General features: G+C 38.6%; 1 protein-coding gene across 6 annotated transcripts in view; it reads left to right on the forward strand.

Moving 5' to 3' along the window:
* Nucleotides 1–17,590, forward strand: part of PHF21B (PHD finger protein 21B) — a 185,669-nt gene that overhangs the window by 138,908 nt on the left and 29,171 nt on the right. For all 6 annotated transcript variants that reach the window (XM_035309830.1, XM_035309798.1, XM_035309819.1 and 3 more), the window contains 3 exons: nucleotides 2,314–2,406; nucleotides 14,668–15,018; nucleotides 17,360–17,482. In XM_035309830.1, the coding sequence (XP_035165721.1) occupies nucleotides 2,314–2,406; nucleotides 14,668–15,018; nucleotides 17,360–17,482 (567 nt within the window). The remainder of the gene's footprint in view (nucleotides 1–2,313; nucleotides 2,407–14,667; nucleotides 15,019–17,359; nucleotides 17,483–17,590) is intronic.

Genomic DNA, 17,590 nt, shown 5'->3' on the forward strand with positions numbered 1-17,590 from the left:
CTTGTTCTATTCATAAACACTGCTGCAATTGAGGGAAAATGTAGATCATACTGTGTGATAAACTTCTAGATCCTCTAGCATGGGTTGGGAAATTCCTTTTGATATTGACCTTAAAAAGCAAAATAACTGCAAATTAATTGGCTCATGCTAGTATAAAGCAGGGAGTGGTGAAACATCTAGTAAGTGGTGATAGCAGCAGGTGGCAGCTCAGGTTCTCCTTCCCTCCAGACTGCAGGAATTCATAATGTTGTCCTTCCCGATGTGTGAGACCATGATACGGTAGAGAGGACAAAGAATTCAGACAGTTTTAGTATCCTCCCCATTTTTTGTTATCACTTGTGTCACCGTATAGTAATAACTGCAGTGGAAACACTCCTCTACCTCACTCTGCTGCCAGTATCCTCACTTATGCAGGAAGGTAAATCTTGCATGTTCTTGTGTCCACAGAGAGAAATGCTGTGTGTGTTTGTTTGTTTGTTTTCCCCTCTCTGTCTCAATACAGTATTAATGGAGTATGTTTTTCCATAGATAATCCAGGGTACTGATAATCCACAAGCACTCAGAAAAAAAATGACTTGCATGTTTATAACTGTACAACTCTCCTTGGTGGTTAACTCTGGCAAATTTTAAACTTTCCTGAATATATCACATCACATAACCAGATGTCTCTGGGACGAGTGGCAGTGTTGAAAATACGAAGTCAGTAGGACAGGTACATTAAAAACATTCAGCATGAAAATGCATGGTATTCTTAACAAACACTACAGTTAAAATGAAACGGGCTATTTTACAACTCTGATGCTGAAGTCTGAGAATAACATATCAGCACAAACCTGGTACAGTCTCATTTTGCTTGAACTGGCTATGTTATATTTTTATTGATAAATTCCATGATCAGATTGGGATAACATTAGTACGCTTTATTTTTACAGTCTGTGATCCAATATCTTTGTTTAGAGGAAAGCTAAAATCAGAGAAATTCACTTGAACCTGTTTTTCTTTCCTTATTAGCCATTTCTAGCAGCCTCATATGTTTTTGATCAGTGACTAAGTGTCTCTTGCTCTTGTAATGACAGTCATCTGCTTGCTTATATTGCCATGTCATCCCAATAGCAATTAACAAACATTAGATAGAAGCTGTTAAACTTTGTTTTAAGAATACTGGCCAGTTAACCAAAATAGGAACTTTACCTGGGGGTGAGTAAATGAAAGAGGGTAAAGTGGAAAAGTCTGAAATATTCTTTAGACCTAGGTCCCCATCTTAAAATTGTAAACTATCTGTCCCTTTTGTTGGAGAAAATGTAGTACAAGTTATTTGCAACATCTCAGATCCAGTATTTTAGGAACATCTGTGGGTGAGGCTTGAAAAAGATGTGCCATTCAGACCACCTATAATAGAATTCATAAATGTACATCTATAGATATCTGTACCACTATAGATGGATGAGAAGTCAGCAAAGAATTGGGGCTGAGCAGACACTAATTTTTAAGGGTGGAGAATTTATGCGTTCTTGACTGTATTACAAAAGCATATTTTGCTTACTCTGTTGGTGTCTTTCTGTATTCATAAGGGATAAAGGCAATACTGGGTTAATAGACATCACTTCTCTGCCTACAAAGTAAGGTATGTAGAAGACATCAATTTCCTCATAGAAGGAGCTGCCTCAGATCTCTTAAGCTTTGAGTAAAATTGTTACGCAACAGAGAAAAGTGAGTAGAGAAAATGAAGGTGGCTGGTTGAAGCTGTTGTGTTGGCCCAAATGGATGCTATCTTTGCTGAATGTTTCGTTACAGTGTGCTATAGTAGATTTGTAAGTACCTTTCAGTTTTAATAATTCAGTATTTACTATTTACTAAGACACAATGAACTTCTCTTATGACCCTGGCTACTATTAAATGCATCATCTTGCCAGTGCACATTTTGAAGTCTCACTGTGGTGCATTTCACCTTTCTGTTTTGAAAACATGCTGGTGCCTAGACAGCCTTCAGCCATAGCTGCACAGTTGTGTTTGCCATGTGTTCCAACAAAACTTCACAATAATGAGGCATATCCTTTGCTCTCACAATTAGGAGCTGCGGTGAGGAGACAGCCGGCTTTAATGAACAGTGCTTTGAGGAGATAGGTAAAGAGAAGGAAGAGTGACTCTGACGAGGGGAGAGGGAGCTCCAAGTGGACTGCCATGGTATACCCTTCTGCCATGAGTCAAAGGAAGAGAGAAAGAGCTGGAAAGGGAATTGCTGGGTAGGGCAAAGTTACCTGGGAAAGTTGTGCCATTTTTTTAAACCGTGTTGAACTGTTTTTCTTCCAACAGACTTTGGGAACTATAACTGCAGTGCCCATTAAGGTTCCTCAGGTCAGCTCCTTGCAGAGGTTGGCAGGACAAGGACCAGCAGTGCTACCTCAGGTACAAAATACAGTTCCAAGTTTTTGTTTTTGTTTGTTAGGTTTTGTTTGTTTGTTGTTTTTTAAATGTCATTTTGTATGTATTCTGCTCTGTTCCTCTCTGGTGCCCAGGCCTGTGTAGGTCAGCACACCCATTTGGCTGAATAAAGACTAACTTATTTGGTCCTGTATATTACTGGGCAGCTCACCGGTGAGTTGAACAGCAGAGCTGTGATTTTCTCCAATTTATGAAGAAAAGAAAAATCAGTTTTCTTTTGGAAACATACTGTTAGCCATAAAAAAGCAAACCTCAGATTCATTGTGGAAGAACAAAATACATATTATGAACTGTAAATTTATGCTTTATATAATCAATCGTAAATCACAGATGCAGAAATCTGCAAATCTATAGTTAAAAAAGAGGTAGAAGTATTAACCTTTCTGTTCAAGATTTAGACTCATACGTTCTTTTACTAACTTATTGCTTTCTCTCTGCCTATCCCAGTATAGTGTTTTGGCCCAACCAACCCAGATGCCAGACTGAGGCAAGATTGTCTGGGTAGGAATGAAAGGCAAGTTATGCTCAGAGATCGAGACCTGAGTTTTCTGAATATCCAGCAGAGTTTCCATAACTGTACACTTTGTTCCCCATTTCAACCCTCTTTCTCAAAAATTTTAAATGTAATTTTCAACACGTGTTTTATTGCATTTCTATGATTTTCTTTTCAGGCTCGCAATTATTAAGTATAAATCTATTTTCCCTGTGTGGCCCTGAGAGGTCTGTTTTTCTTATATAAACATTGATCTAGCACTGAAGTCAACGTTGAGTCTTCCTATTGCTCCTTTATTTTTTTTCTTAATATTTTCTTAGTGCAGAATCTAGTAGCAGATCTATAAGCTAAATCTGCCTGGAGGAAGGAGTGTTTCCAAGATAAAGTTCTTAAATTCTCTCTTGAAATTACATTTGTGGAAAACAAAGTTGTGAATGTAAAGGAAGGTCATAGTTTTCTTATAAAGGTTGAGACTTCACTTTTCAGTTGTTCTTTCAGCATAATGACACATTGATTTTTGGCCATTTTGGGGTGTCAAAGATTAGCAGATTGCTTCTGAAAATAGATGAGGTTCAAGAGCTGCGGAAAGACCTGTAACAGGGGCTTAGATTATCATTAAGGTTATGTTTTAGCAGTGATGATGACATTGCAAATGTTGCACTTAGAGAAGCATCAGTGTTCTATGCTTTTGTTAGTAAGAAGAAAAATTTTCCTTCAGTGTTAATTAGATTTTGAAGAATTGAAAAAAGTGGAAGAAGCTGATTTCCTGAACTTTTTGAAAATAACACAGATTCTTTCTACCTTGCTGTTGAGCTCATGGCAGTATTCGTGTTTGTATTTTACTTTTCACTTGTATTCTAGCACAGTCTTTAATTTCAGGCCAGTTTATGCAATCATATTTAATATTGATGAAATACCAGTGCTTTTACAGCAGCCTTGGGCCATAGTTCACTAAATTTTCTACTTCATACAGATAGCAGTGGAAATAACCACAAAGCAATCTTACTGCTGTCAAAACTAAAACGGAAGTATGCAGCTACAAAGAAGACCACAGTATCAGGAGTACTTCTTATGTTCTAAGCATTTTCTGACTTGTTACAGGCCCAGACCTCCTCTTTGGCAACTGCCTTGCCCCATTTACAGGCTGTGTCTTTCGCAGTAGTTCATCACGGTCTATATACGTTCCTCTCCCTCCCAAAGCTTGCAGAGAAATTTAACATTTCCATATTGTTTCCCCACCAAAACTTTCTGCTTGATGTTTAAAAGAGATCAAGTTTACATTTTGATATGATTTTGGATTTTTTGGAATTTTTTTACATTTGGATATGATTTTACAGTCAAGCAGAAAATCATCACATAAGTAAACTGAGGCACTTAACTGTATTTATGTAAAACAATACATACAGCTTTCTCATTTTTCATATTTGTATGGATACTTGTAATTTGTTTTGTTTATTTGAATGGGTTTGCAGTATGACCCCCAGGAGCTCCTCCATATGGGGAATGAAGATTCAAAATCCGCACATTCACAAATGGCAGCAAAATCCCATCACTTAGTGCAGAACTGCTATTAAATGGAGAACAAACAAACATTAATTACAAGTTCATTGTGCAATACAAATAATATTTCTTTAGGCATTCATTATTTACTGAAGCAAGGCTCTTTGGTGGACCTTTTTTCTTTTTTAAAAAAAAAACTTTTTTCCAGAATGTTAATTTATTTTTGTTTGCCTTAAATAAATAAAATTTCTGCTGTGACCTGTGATGTTTGGGATTTTAATTCCAGATCATCTTTTTCATCTTATACTGGCCTTTGAAGTTTCCAGTTGGCTGAGACATTATGAAACTGTAGACTGCTGCACTCTCAGAACCAAACTGTGGAGGTCCTTTACTCAAACACATGGATGATGCATTCTTACTCTTGAGCTGTTCCTCTTTATGGCACCTGTCAACTGTAAGGAGGGGTGGCGCCATGTCAGGCTGGGGCTCCAGTTTCCAGCTGTGGTACAGCCAATCTGTTTATTTTGAACCATTTTAAATAAAAATGTCACTTGCACTGTAGCCACCTGAAGGCACATGAGAAATCTTAGTTTCAGTTCTTCCAGTGGGACATTTTAAAAAAAGCAGCAAAGATATTAAAATAAGACTCTTTGTTGTCAGTAATTTGGGCCCAATCCAATTTTCATTCAAATTAATGGAGAGACAGTGATGATTTGAATAGTAGTTAAATCAGATTATTATGCTATTTCTCTGACCCATTTTTCCAGTCTTGGATGAAGGCAGGGCTTGGGATTGCTTTGTTGATGGCATTCCTGACTGGAGTAGCACAGAGCTGCACAGCAGAAGGCCATGGTGGAACTATCACATAGATTAGTGGTGAACAGAAACAGGTACACACAGCTGCTTTACATAAAACATGCATGTTTTTCAATAGTCCCTATCCAGTTCTACTGCCAAGAGCTGCTTGTTTTTTGTCTTGTGGAGTGGTTTTAATATGTGTTTTTCAGTAGGGTCTGAATTTGATTACTTCAGGCTGCTTTGGGGCAGGGACTTCTTTGTTGCCACATGTTTATTCATCACAGGTACAGTGTTAACCCTGTCAAAGGCTGTGGTCTTTAGATGTTCCCAAAACCGAAGTGTACATTTGCATTTATAACATTTCTTGTCGTAGTTACCATCAGCACAGTCCCACTGACAGCTGCTGGTTCTCCTCACATGTGTACCAAAACCAGCTCTTGTCCTCCCCAGTGACAGGACTTATGGAAGATTTCTTACAAGGAAAGTAACTCCTATAGCCAGAACCCAAGCTGTGCAATGACAGTGTGTACTGCAGGAGAAATGTCGTAACAGACTAGTCTGTGTCAGAACATCTGTGTGTGTCTAAGTCTAAAACATTTTTAAGTGTAATGTGTAAAGACTGTGCATAGGCATTAAAAATGAAAAAAAAAATCATATTAATAAATGTAAATCAGCCTTTTGTGAAACTGGAAAAGAAGCTAGCTGATATGTATGTCTGTATAAAAAGTTAAGCTGGATTGTGCAAGAGAGAGATGAGTATTTTACTGTTTTTTTGAGTACAAAATAATTGAATTGGGTGAAGTCATATTACAATGTCACAGGAGAAAAGGACTATAATCCCCTAAGGGATGTCATTCACCATTCTGGTATATAACCCTCTGCGCTTCCAGAGGGATGTGTTGGAATGCTAGTGGAGATGGAGGCATAATCCAGTTCAAGGTAACTTAATCGGCATGGTATATAACCAAGCAAAAGGTTTTCCAACAGTATTTAATATTCATTGACTGTATGCATGCAGAAAACATAGAAACAAAATTGGTTTTTCAAAAGAAACATTTGCAGAGGCCTGGTTGAAAATGTAGCCCTTAATAAAAATAGTTGTTAATCTGTTTTATTCTATATAAGCTTTTATACTGTGCTCGTCACTGTATTTGGAACGCCTTCCAGTAATGTATCAAGCAGAAAGATTAATATCTGTTGTAAGCTATTTCTTCTCTCATCCTTTCCCTTTGGGAAGAAGCATGTGCAGCTGAGGGTTCTGGTTAGGGTTTCTTTTTATCAGTTTTCTTATTTTTAATAGGCATGTTACTATTAATTACATGCCACTGTATATTTCTGTCAGAGGAGGATAACAAAGAAAATGTTTTTTGTTGAAAGTGATGAGGTTTGTGTCCTCAGCTCTTAGAGAAGAAGGTTGAGAATGCCTCCTTATATGAGCATTAGTCTGGCTGTAGAGACTCCCTTTGAAGGGAAGCTTTGAATATTGGAGAGAACAAACAGTTCAGTTCAGTTGGAAGGGACCTTCAGAGATCGTTGAGTACAAGTGCCTGAACACTTCAGGGCTAACCAAAAGTTAAAGCAGAATTATGAGGCCATTACCCAAATGCCTCTTGAACTCTGACAGGCCTGGAGCATCAACCACCTCTCTAGGAAGTCTGTTCTAGTGCTTGACCACCCTCACGGTGAAAACATGTCACTTTGTTGGAAAATCTGTGGGAATCTTGGTTACTCAATACTTTATAGGCTTGATGGGTAGCCTGTGTTGCTGATAGAGGCATGGGTTTGCTGGAGCATCCAGAGTGCTCCATGCTACATATTTTACATGTGCAGCCATGACAGATGAAGGTATGAATAAGGCAGTGTGATAAGAAGTGTTCCTTGAGGATGGTCATATGCTGGCAGTTGGCACTGACAAGAAATCCAGTCTTCAGCAGTATGGACAAAGCTGAATGTATGCGTGTAGCAAAGGGGTCTGCACCCAGATGCAAACTCTCCACAATGCATCCGTCTTCTCTGCCTTTCTGAGTTTCTGTTCTTAATTAGAGAACTTATCCATGGTGGTAGTGAAGAACTGGGATTGCTGATTCTTGAGTCTTTCAGATCTAGTCAGTGTCATGAGCATTTTGGAAAAGATCTGCAAAGACTGATCTCCATGGTAGTCTGCAAGTAGGAGCCTAAACTATTTATACAACATACAGGAAAAATTCAAGCTGTTTTAACACTTGACACTGTACCTTTTCCCCCAGGTAAAGGCTCATATTTCTCCAAATCAAATGCTGTTTTGCAGAGTATCAGAAGTGTCCCCATTTGCATCCATGCAAATGATGGCTTCAGATCCATGCCTGGCTTGGGTCTGGAGTGTGCTGCCTCTCTGAGCCTCATTGTCAGTTGTATAAGCCTGTGGTAGGATTCTGGTCACACAACAGCCTGAAAGAAAGGTTTTCCCAGTCTTTTTCAGCAGAAGCTTGGAGGAAGTCACTGCACCACTTCATGTTCCTTAAAGCTTCATTTTCACCTCTTGATATCTAAACTTTTTGTGTGCTTTCATCTGGCTCAGGCTGCCAGCAACAGAACCTGTCTTTGTCATTGTGGATAATGGTGATATGATACATAAAGACTAGTGATGCTTCATCCAGTCTCAACACCTTAAACCCTGAGCAGCTCCTTAAACCCTGTCGTCATTTAAGCTTTTTGGTTTTGACTAGTCTTGGCTGGTCAAATCATTATAACGTGCCATTATTGTTGTCCAGAATCACAAAAAGCTCTTAGCATGATGGACAGCATGAAACAATGACATCCTGGTCTTTAAAGTGACAGCAGAATTTGGGCCCAAGGAAAGCCTGGTTGTGTGGGTTGGTCCAGAGCCCACCTATAGATGCGTAAGGATAGAAAGAGAGCAGACAGATGTTAATTGTGCCTAAAGGCTTCATGGACACTTTGTATTTAAACTGAAGCAAGTTAATCATAGATGAGTATCTGAGAGAGAAGCAAGCTGGCTTGCAATACTGAGGAGAGTAGAAATAGAAGTAAGTTATTGACTGTTGTGTTTAATCACAGTCTAGCTTTTATATTTCTATTGTAATCCTAAACAATAAGGATTAAATTATTTCCTCAGAGGCACATAGATAACTGCATATTCAAGGACAGAATCATTGTGCAGAACAAAAAAAAAGAAATCCTTCAACCCCTTTGTTTGTTTGTTTGTTTGTTTGTTTGTTTTGAAATAACACTGATTTTAACTTGCTGATTTAATGGTAGTTTTCCCCTTTGTAAATGGAAAAAAGCCACTTAATGAATCACCAACTCAATAGCAGCGATGCCAAACCAGAAAATACAGGAAGTATAACTGATGAGAGATGTACATTTCATTAGCAAAAGTCAGTCAAGTTCCTCTGAAAATACAGTTTTGTGTTCAAAATACTGATAACATTTTGAATAAAGAACTCCCACCTGACTGCCTTCTGCCAACATCTGCAGAAAGCAGAGCTGGCAGATTCCAGCATGAACTCTGAGCAAAACTTCTGTTTCTAGTATCAAGCAAGGCTGAAGGAGAAATAAAACTCAATTAAATACCTTTGTTTTAAAAAATGTACAGGGGTTATGTTATCTGGGTATCACCTTGTCACTAAAGTTGGCTGTCCATGATTAACAAATTGAGGTACTAAAATATAGTAGGTATACAGTCCAGAGGAAAACATCCAATATAATGCGTGTGATTTGAATATATGTCAAAATATCACAGAGTGATTTTGGGGTATTTACTTTGCACAGCATGTAAAATGAGAGACTGGTTTTCATTATGAGGTGTTAGCTGTATTTCTGGTCATACTGAAGCCTGTTAAAATTTGCTGTTGATTTCAGTGAAGATTAAGATTTCTTCCCAGCTCACCCAGTCAAGGATTGGAAATGTGGGCTAGTAAACTTGCTTGGCTTTTGTTTTGCATTTCATATCATTCTTCTGTGGCTTCCCAAGCTTGTATTTCAGGGACAGTGGCAGATGATAAGAAGCTGATGGTATGTGGGGACAGGACTCTCTGAACTGGGTCGTCTCGCATGTCATTTCCTTGTGGTACACACTGAAGAGAAACTTCTCTTTTGTGTAGCTCCATCAAAGGGAAGGAAGAAAACATACGGATCCATAGTCACTTGTGTTTTTAAATTTTCCTGCTTTGGCAAGAAAATAAACTGTGTTTCATTTGTCTGTTCTCTCAGAGCAAGCCGAAGACATCAGGAGCTTATCAGGAAAAGAACCAAAAATCAATCAAGGTGGAAATACTCACATTCATGTCTGCTGGGCATACTGTATTTTAGGGTGTTTCATTGTTGTGAAGTTACAAAGGGTTTTTTCTTTTGCCTGATTTTAAGTGATCTAAAAAAAAAGATGGAGAGTCAGCCCGCAGCTGGCATAAATAGACACAGTTTTACTGAAGTCAGTGTGCATCTGTTCATTCTGGTGAAGGATATAATTATTCCACATGGCACTCATTTTATCAGCCATTGCTAATGTTTTCTGTGTGATCCTCTAAAGCTTTTCAAGAATGAAAGCTCTGTCTGCTGCTCCCAGCACTTTGCTACTGTGACATATGAATTGTGCCAAATCCATTTTGAGTTTTTGTTTTTAAGCTCCAAGTACAAGGGTGAAGTGAAAATAAAGTGTGAATAATGGTCTTTCTCTCAAAGGCAATGTGATATTGCGTTGAGATTAAAAATTTACTCTCATACAGATCAGCCCTGCCAGTATGAAGGGCTGATTGATGCTGAGCACGATCCAACTGATATCTGGTATGGGGAGGGGGAGGGCTTTTCAGTACTGCTGACAAAGCTATAACAAGATGGAAGCTGAACTTAGGCAATTTCAACCTTGCAATAAAATGCCAGTTACAAGTGTAATGAAATATTAAAACAGTTTATTAGTCTGATGGTGAATTCATCATTAAGAAGTTCTTTGTATTTTCTGTTAAAATCAGCCTTCAGTTTCTGGGGGAAGTTCTACGGCCAGTTTGTGAGCTGGAGGATCACGATAATCCCTTTTTGGTTTTGTAGTTGAAGTACTTTTTTTTTTTTATCATCTTTCCTTCCTCATTGGGCCATAAGAAGAACACATTTGCCAGAATTCTCATAGCACCTGCAGATCTGCACCAAGGTAACTATTCTAATTAAATCCTGTCTTTTAGGACTGCATATAATTTCCCACAGAGATGGGAGGAATCATGTGTCTTAGTTCTCTTCTCCTCCTTCTCCCCCATACTTGTTTGGGTTGGATCTTGAGGGCTTATTTTGTAAGGGTTTATCTTCTTTATCTTATCATCTTTTTCTTCACTACAGCACACGAGTGGCTTACCTGATGGAATGTAGCTCAGTAAATAGATTGCCCATCATCACAGTTGCTTTTGTCAATGGTGACATATCAGGCTCTCCCATCTCTGCCACTCAACCGTTCATGCACCTCTGAGGTATTCAACAATTTGTGCTCTTGAGAGCTGGAATGATGTTTTGGTATAATGGAAGCCTTTGGTCTTTACACAGGGACATCTGGATGGAGTTTAATGATATAAGATGTACAAGAAGTCATGTTAGTCACAGGAGCTGATGTCCTTCTGATCTTAAACTCTTTAAAATATATGAAATTAAAGGTTGCTGAACAAAAGTGCACCCTACAGATGTCACAGGATCAGGCTCCATGTTATTTCCCTACCTGAAAATTAGACAGCCACTTTGTGAATTCTCAAGTCTGGGAATATCTTCTCAAACACTGTACTCACCTGCAGGCTATTTGGGAAGTACCATGGGTGTCTGAATATTGCAGCCTAAAATCAATTGTCTGTTATTGTGGTTATTGAGCACACTTGAGAACAACATGGTTTTGTGAAATCATTACATTCAAGCAACAGCCCTCTCTTCCTGAACATTTATAGCCCTAGTGGTATCACATTCTGTTTTGACAGCTGTCAGAAGTTAACTGAAAGATATTTGGGGAAAGGAGGGTTGAGCTACAGGAGAAACAGTTGTGGTTTTCTCTTTGTGACACACATGCTGTCTGTTACTTCCTCTTTTTTTCTCCTTTTCCAAACTTATGCACCTTGTATTTGTTGTGCCTCTTGTAATGGGGACTGGTGCCATCCAACCTATGCTACTTTCAGTAGAGAAGGCTTCTTTCTTACCTTGCATATAAAATACAGTCCATTGGTGATCATCAGCTGTCAGATTTCTACTGGTGCTGCTGTCTCCCTTCTGTCTCCCAAATTTAAGCTATAGCTTTGCAGTGTGGGAAAGGAATTTGTTAGCTCTTTCCTTCATTTTTTTTTTCCTTCCCAGATAACACCATTTATTCTCACAGAATAATACAGCAGGTTAGTTTTAAATGTGAAACTCTGCTAAATGTTAGCATAGCTGCTTTTTAAGTACTTATGCCTAGTGTTTCAGTTCACAGGTATTAGAGCACTGTAGAGGGGAAGGTCTTTCTGTACTTGTTGTCTTTTTTGGATGCATGCCTGTGGGCTGAGGAAACAAATATTATTTTAAATTATTTTAGCTTTAACTCATGCTAGGAGCACCTGAAACTTTTCTGTAGTCAACCCTTTTTATTATTCTGTAATAAATCTACTTTCACGACATTACATGAACTTGTCAGGGAATTTGCAGAGGTTTGGACAATGAGGACCGCTATACCTCCTTTGTATCACAAGGTGGCAGAAAATTCCCAGCTTCTGTTCATGTGCACTAAATCAGATCAAATACTTCAATAGGTAGTGCTTTATAGGGAATATGTTACTTTGGAAAATTACATTTGTTTAATTGTGCAGGAATAGCTTATTATGTAGCACAGTCATATGGATTCATCCACAACTTGCAGAATTAATATAATTGTGTAAAGAGTGTGTATAGAATTCATTGAAGTATTACATCTGACAATCAATACATATATAGGTAAGAGTGTAGAAGAAATAACTGTGTAGCTAGAATATATATAGGCATTTAGTTTTAATTAGGCTTTTGATTAAATATAAACGTGCAAGTGAGAGTGACAGATACAATAGATCTCGGTAGACTGCATGACAGCTTTTGGCTAGAAAAACTACAGAGAAGACTTTTTGTCAGACTTGATTTTTTTAGAAGATCTCTGTGACTGTTACATTGAATCTTTGATCTGAGCTACTATTTATTTATTTTTCTCCCTGTATATATGTACTTACCTGTTTGCATGTTTACAGTATTTCTGTTGGTAACTGATGTTATACCAATTTACAAGAAAATTGTTTTAAGGAGAGATCCATCATTTAGATGTTTGCCAAACAGCTTACAATTAAATCTATATTTTTTTGGCCATGAGAGTACATTTTAACTGTATTTTGCCAAGCGTCTCAGACTTTTTCTAAATAACAACACTGTATCTGTGAACACATCTCTGAGCACATGGGCATGAGCATCTTGTTAAAGGCTTACATATGAAAGAATTATATAAGATATAACACAGGAAGGAAAAGGATACTATTATAAAAATATAAAAATAGATATTACAATAGCTGCTTGTATAACTGACTCTGATAGAGACATGAATGCTTTAAGAATCTGTCTCTGCTTCACGACTGCTATTGCATTGGGTTGTTGTTCATGTTAGAAGCCTTAGTTTTACAAAATGTCTGGGCTAGGATGATTCTAAACCAAACCTCTGTGCACTGCTTTTGAAAATAAAGTAAGACCTTTAATTAATTTTGAATATGAAGCTAAACATAGACTGCCTTCTTAAATATCTTGGCCAGAGTATTTGTCTGGTATCTTCAATAATAAAACCAAATAACCCTTACATAAAACATGTGGGGTGGAACTCATGAGATGGAGGAAAAAGAGCTAAAAAATTTAATTTACTGTCAGAATATCTTGAGCATGGTTAGTTCTTGTTTAGTGTAGCTTTGAGTCATTTTGCACTGAGTCTGCAAGGCTTTCTGGTGTTAATTTGAAGCTGTGAGCCAAACACAACAGCTTCCTAGCCTTGTCACTTGTCTGCCACTGTACTTTGGGCAAAGACTCCTATCTGCTTCTGTTTGCTCTTTCACTTTACATCTACCTTGATTACTAGTAGTTTATGTGCTCCTAAGCAGGACTGTGCTTCTAATGCATGTTTATACTATTCATCAGTTTTAGGAGCCAAGTGGCAACTGAGCACTGTGCTACTGGAATAGAAAGAGTTGAGATACATGTGCTGCCATTCTTCATGTTCTCTGCAAGGAGAAATGGGTACATCTCCTCCTTGATGTGACAGAGGATAATGGCCAGCCTTGAGAGATGATTTTCCCTACATCAGTGAATCCCTGCCTTTTCATTAAATGGCTTACTTAGGCTGGAGATTGGATGCAGCATCATTGGAAGGGCTCTTGCTGGCTGACGCACAGCGGCACAGACAGCTCTTTCCACTGCCTGTCTGCTGCAGCTTGTCATTATGTTTCACAGTATGGAAGGTGCAAGAAGTGACAAGACAAAATAAGCACAGAGGGAGCCAGCTGTTTTAAGTGGCCATGTTAACGAATAAGCTAGGAGTGAAGTTAACTTCATGAGAAGCAGTTTAAATTATTTATTTTCAATTCTGGACCTGTACTTAACACGTTGTTAAGTCAGAGCCGTGTTGACAGGGTGACATTAATTACCTCACTGGAAACACATCACATTAGCTGGAGACTATTGTTTTCAGCTATCATTCACAGCTCTGTGTAAAGCCTCAGTCTTCACAAATATTGGCAAACAATTTTCCCATCCATCCATGGAGAAGTGCCTTCTTTACTCACCCACAGCCGCATATCAGCTTTTTCCTTACAGCACAAAATACTAAGTTAAACATTTGTGGGTGTCTTTTTCCCTCTCTTTCTCTGTTGTTGGTGTTGAGCTGAGTGGTTGTGTCCATTGAACATGGCTTGCCTTAAGAATATAAGGATCTTCATTCAATGATCCACCAATACAAATTATGTGCATACACTTAATGTTCCTGTAAATGCTTTCCTACAACTCCCTTAATGATTCAATTCCCACTCCTTGATTCTTAGCAAGAGTGTTGTGCCCTTCAGAACAGGAAATTATTGCATCTGGGTTTTCCATTCTTTGGAAAAGGCTTTGGCTTAAACATCCTTACTGAGAACTGAATGTGGTTTGAATAGCATGTGTAAGGATGCGTGCTAATAAAAGTGAGGAATTGACTTTTTTCTCCCTTCTTGTTCAGCATTGCAATGAGTTATGGACTACAAAATGACTCTGCTGAGGAGTGCTGTGAATATATCTACAAGTGATTGAATGGCTGTCTACTTCAAGTTACTACACTACATTTTGCTAGGTGCTCCTGCTGTGTGGTTAATACAACTAGAGGCTCTAAGTCTGGAGTGCACGTATGCAGTGTTTTTCCACTGAAGTGTTGGATTATGCCTAATAACATCTAACCCTCTTTGCAGGTTAGGCCAAAGACCCTGATTCCAGACAGCCTCCCTACTTCCTCGTGCAGAGACCAACCATCCAAGCAGCCTCCTACCTTCCAAAAGGCTACTGTCGTCAGCATCAAAAACCCCAGCCCTGCCCTCCCCACTGCCAACAACACCGTCAGCCATGTACAGACGCCTAACAGCCAGTCGCAAAGTGTCACCGAGCCTACCCCTCTCTCGTCACCGCTGAGCAGTGCTGGTGTGGCGTATGCCATCATCTCCACCTCCCCCAACAATGCAACTCCTATCAGTACCAGTGCTACTGTCTCTGTGGTCAATGACAGCATCAAAGTGCAACCACTCCTCATCAGTGCCGACAGCAAGGTAGGTTCTGCTTCTTGCTGCGTTTCAGCTGCCAAACTCAGGAATTATGGCACAGATGTGAGCAGAATGGCCATGGAATCACAGAATGGCTGAGGCTTGAAGGAGCCTCTAGAGGCCATCTGGTCCAGCCCTTTGCTCCTGCAGGGCCACCCAGAGCATGCTGCCCAGGACCACGTCCTGGTGGCTTCTGAAGTTCTCCAACGAGGAGAACTCCACAACCTCTCTGGGCAACCTGTGCCAGTGCTCTGTCACCCACACAGCATGGAAGGGCTTCCTGATGTTAAGAGGGAACCTCCTGTCTTCCAGTTTGGGCACTACTGAAAAGAGCCTGGCTTTGTCCTCTTTGCACTCTCCCTTCAGGTATTTACAGACATCGATAAGATCCACCCTGAGCCTTCTCTTCTCCAGGCTGAACAGTCTCAGCTCTCTCAACCTCTTTTCATAGGAGAGATGCTCTAGTCTCTTCATCAGGCTGAACAGTCTCAGCTCTCTCAACCTCTTTTCATAGGAGAGATGCTCTAGTCTCTTCATCATCTTGGTAGCTTTCTGTTGGACACTTTCCAGTATGTCCTTATCTCTCTTGTACAGGTGGTTCCTCTGGGAGTGCAAAGCACTGACAGAGTTCCTTTTCAAGGCTTATGGTTCCTTTTCAAGGAAGTAATCAGAAAGCAGAGGAAAAATCCTTAAGGGGACACGTGGATGCCAATAGACATTTGTGTACATGCCTTGATTTTAGATGGACCAAAAGGCATCATTGTGTAGCCTGATGTTAATGGAACAATATGATCTTCTCTCTACTTAACGATTTCTTACTAATGATATCCCTGAATTCTGTGCAGGCTCAGATTTCCCATGGACTCCCACTTCAATTATACAGAGATATCAGTTATATCAACTGATCCCAGGGGAGTGTATCAAATAATCAGGCATTCCCTTCTTCTTTTCCATGGGCAAATGAAATGAGAGCTCGGGGTTTCAAAACTGATCAGCAGATCAGTAGGAAAAAAATCAAGTTACAAATTTATTGTTTTGACTTTGTATGTCTTTTTAGCTTTGAACTATAAGAACTTTTCCACTCATGTACCAGAAACAGATTCAATAAAGTCTGCCAATGTACCCAGCGGACATTCATTGTAATTTACTATTTACATTGTAATTTACTAGCTCCTGCTACCTTGCTACTAGATTTTGTGCTAAGAAACAATACAGGATATAGGATGGTTTGTGAGGTAAATAAAAGTAAGCATCTCTTCTACACTTTTCTAACATGATTTATTTTTCTTACTTTCTTACTTTGGCTACTGGTTAAAAAAAATACCTTTTTATGCTCTTGAGTCTTCTAGAGTGACTGAGTGGAGAAAAATTATATAACAATTAAATAATTTTTTTGAAGGTTAGCAGTGAAAATAGATGGAAGAAGCCCAGTGTTCAAATCCAATAACCTTCATCAAGAAGGTGACCTTGGGAAGCTCTTCTGTACTCTTTTATGAAGCTTTGAGTATGGGTCTAAAGGCATGTATAGTTCCATGGTTAGAAATTGTCTTTCATTCCTTTTAATTTAATAGCTTCTGAGGTAATGTTATCTGAAACATGTAAATCTTTATGTGGTAATTCAAATAGTGGACATACAAACACATATGCATGGCTAAGAGATCTGTGTAGTAATTCCTATAGCTAAGGTTCTAACCAGAATTAATTTTAATTTAAAACATATATTTTATTTTATTTTTTATTTTAAAACATATATTTTATTTTGTTAATGCAAAACTGGATATCCACTGCTTATAACCCGTAAATGCTGAGGACTGAACTCTGATTTGTCACATCAATATTCCTAAGGAGCATCTTCTTTCCAAACCACATATACTTATTCTGTAATAACACTGGAATAACTGAGATGAAACTCTTACTTTGAATAAACTAAACTACATGTAGTTTCATCTCTTCTATGTCTCTGTGAAATAAAATCAAAAGAAACAACTTAAAACCACTGGCAACACAAACCACTGGCAACACAAACCACTGGCAACACAAACACCAAAGTTAGGCTGCTGAATCAGCTTCAGGAACCCTCTAAATAGAACGTGCCTTAATTTTCAGAGATGCTGATCAAATGGCTCCCTTAGGCTGCTGCTGGTTTATGATGCATCTATAAAAAATAGTTTCAGAATATTTAGAGGCCTAAGCTAGGTATCCAGTTTTTAACATTTTTGGCTTGTGACTTGTATTTGTTGCCTATGTAGGTATCAACTAACACTACAATGAAAAATCACGTTTTCAGGAAGAAAATTCCAGTTTTATATAGTGAATTCTGTTCTTTTATTTGTATGTTGTCTTTTAGGTTATCATTATTCAGCCTCAAGTCCAAACCCAGACAGAAAGTAAAGTGGAGAAAAAGAAACTTCCTGAAGAGTCAGGTCAGGGATCCCCTGCTACCAAAAAGAAAAAGGAGGAAAATCCTGAGGTGATTTTTGTTTTTAAATTATTATTTTAATAAATGAGCTACAGTATGATTAAGTTTTAGGAGCCATTACTATTTTTTTTTCTGTGTGCATACATATTTACTGATTTT

Source organism: Oxyura jamaicensis, chromosome 1 (genome assembly GCF_011077185.1).
Source record: "Oxyura jamaicensis isolate SHBP4307 breed ruddy duck chromosome 1, BPBGC_Ojam_1.0, whole genome shotgun sequence".
Taxonomy (NCBI): Eukaryota; Metazoa; Chordata; class Aves; order Anseriformes; family Anatidae; genus Oxyura; species Oxyura jamaicensis.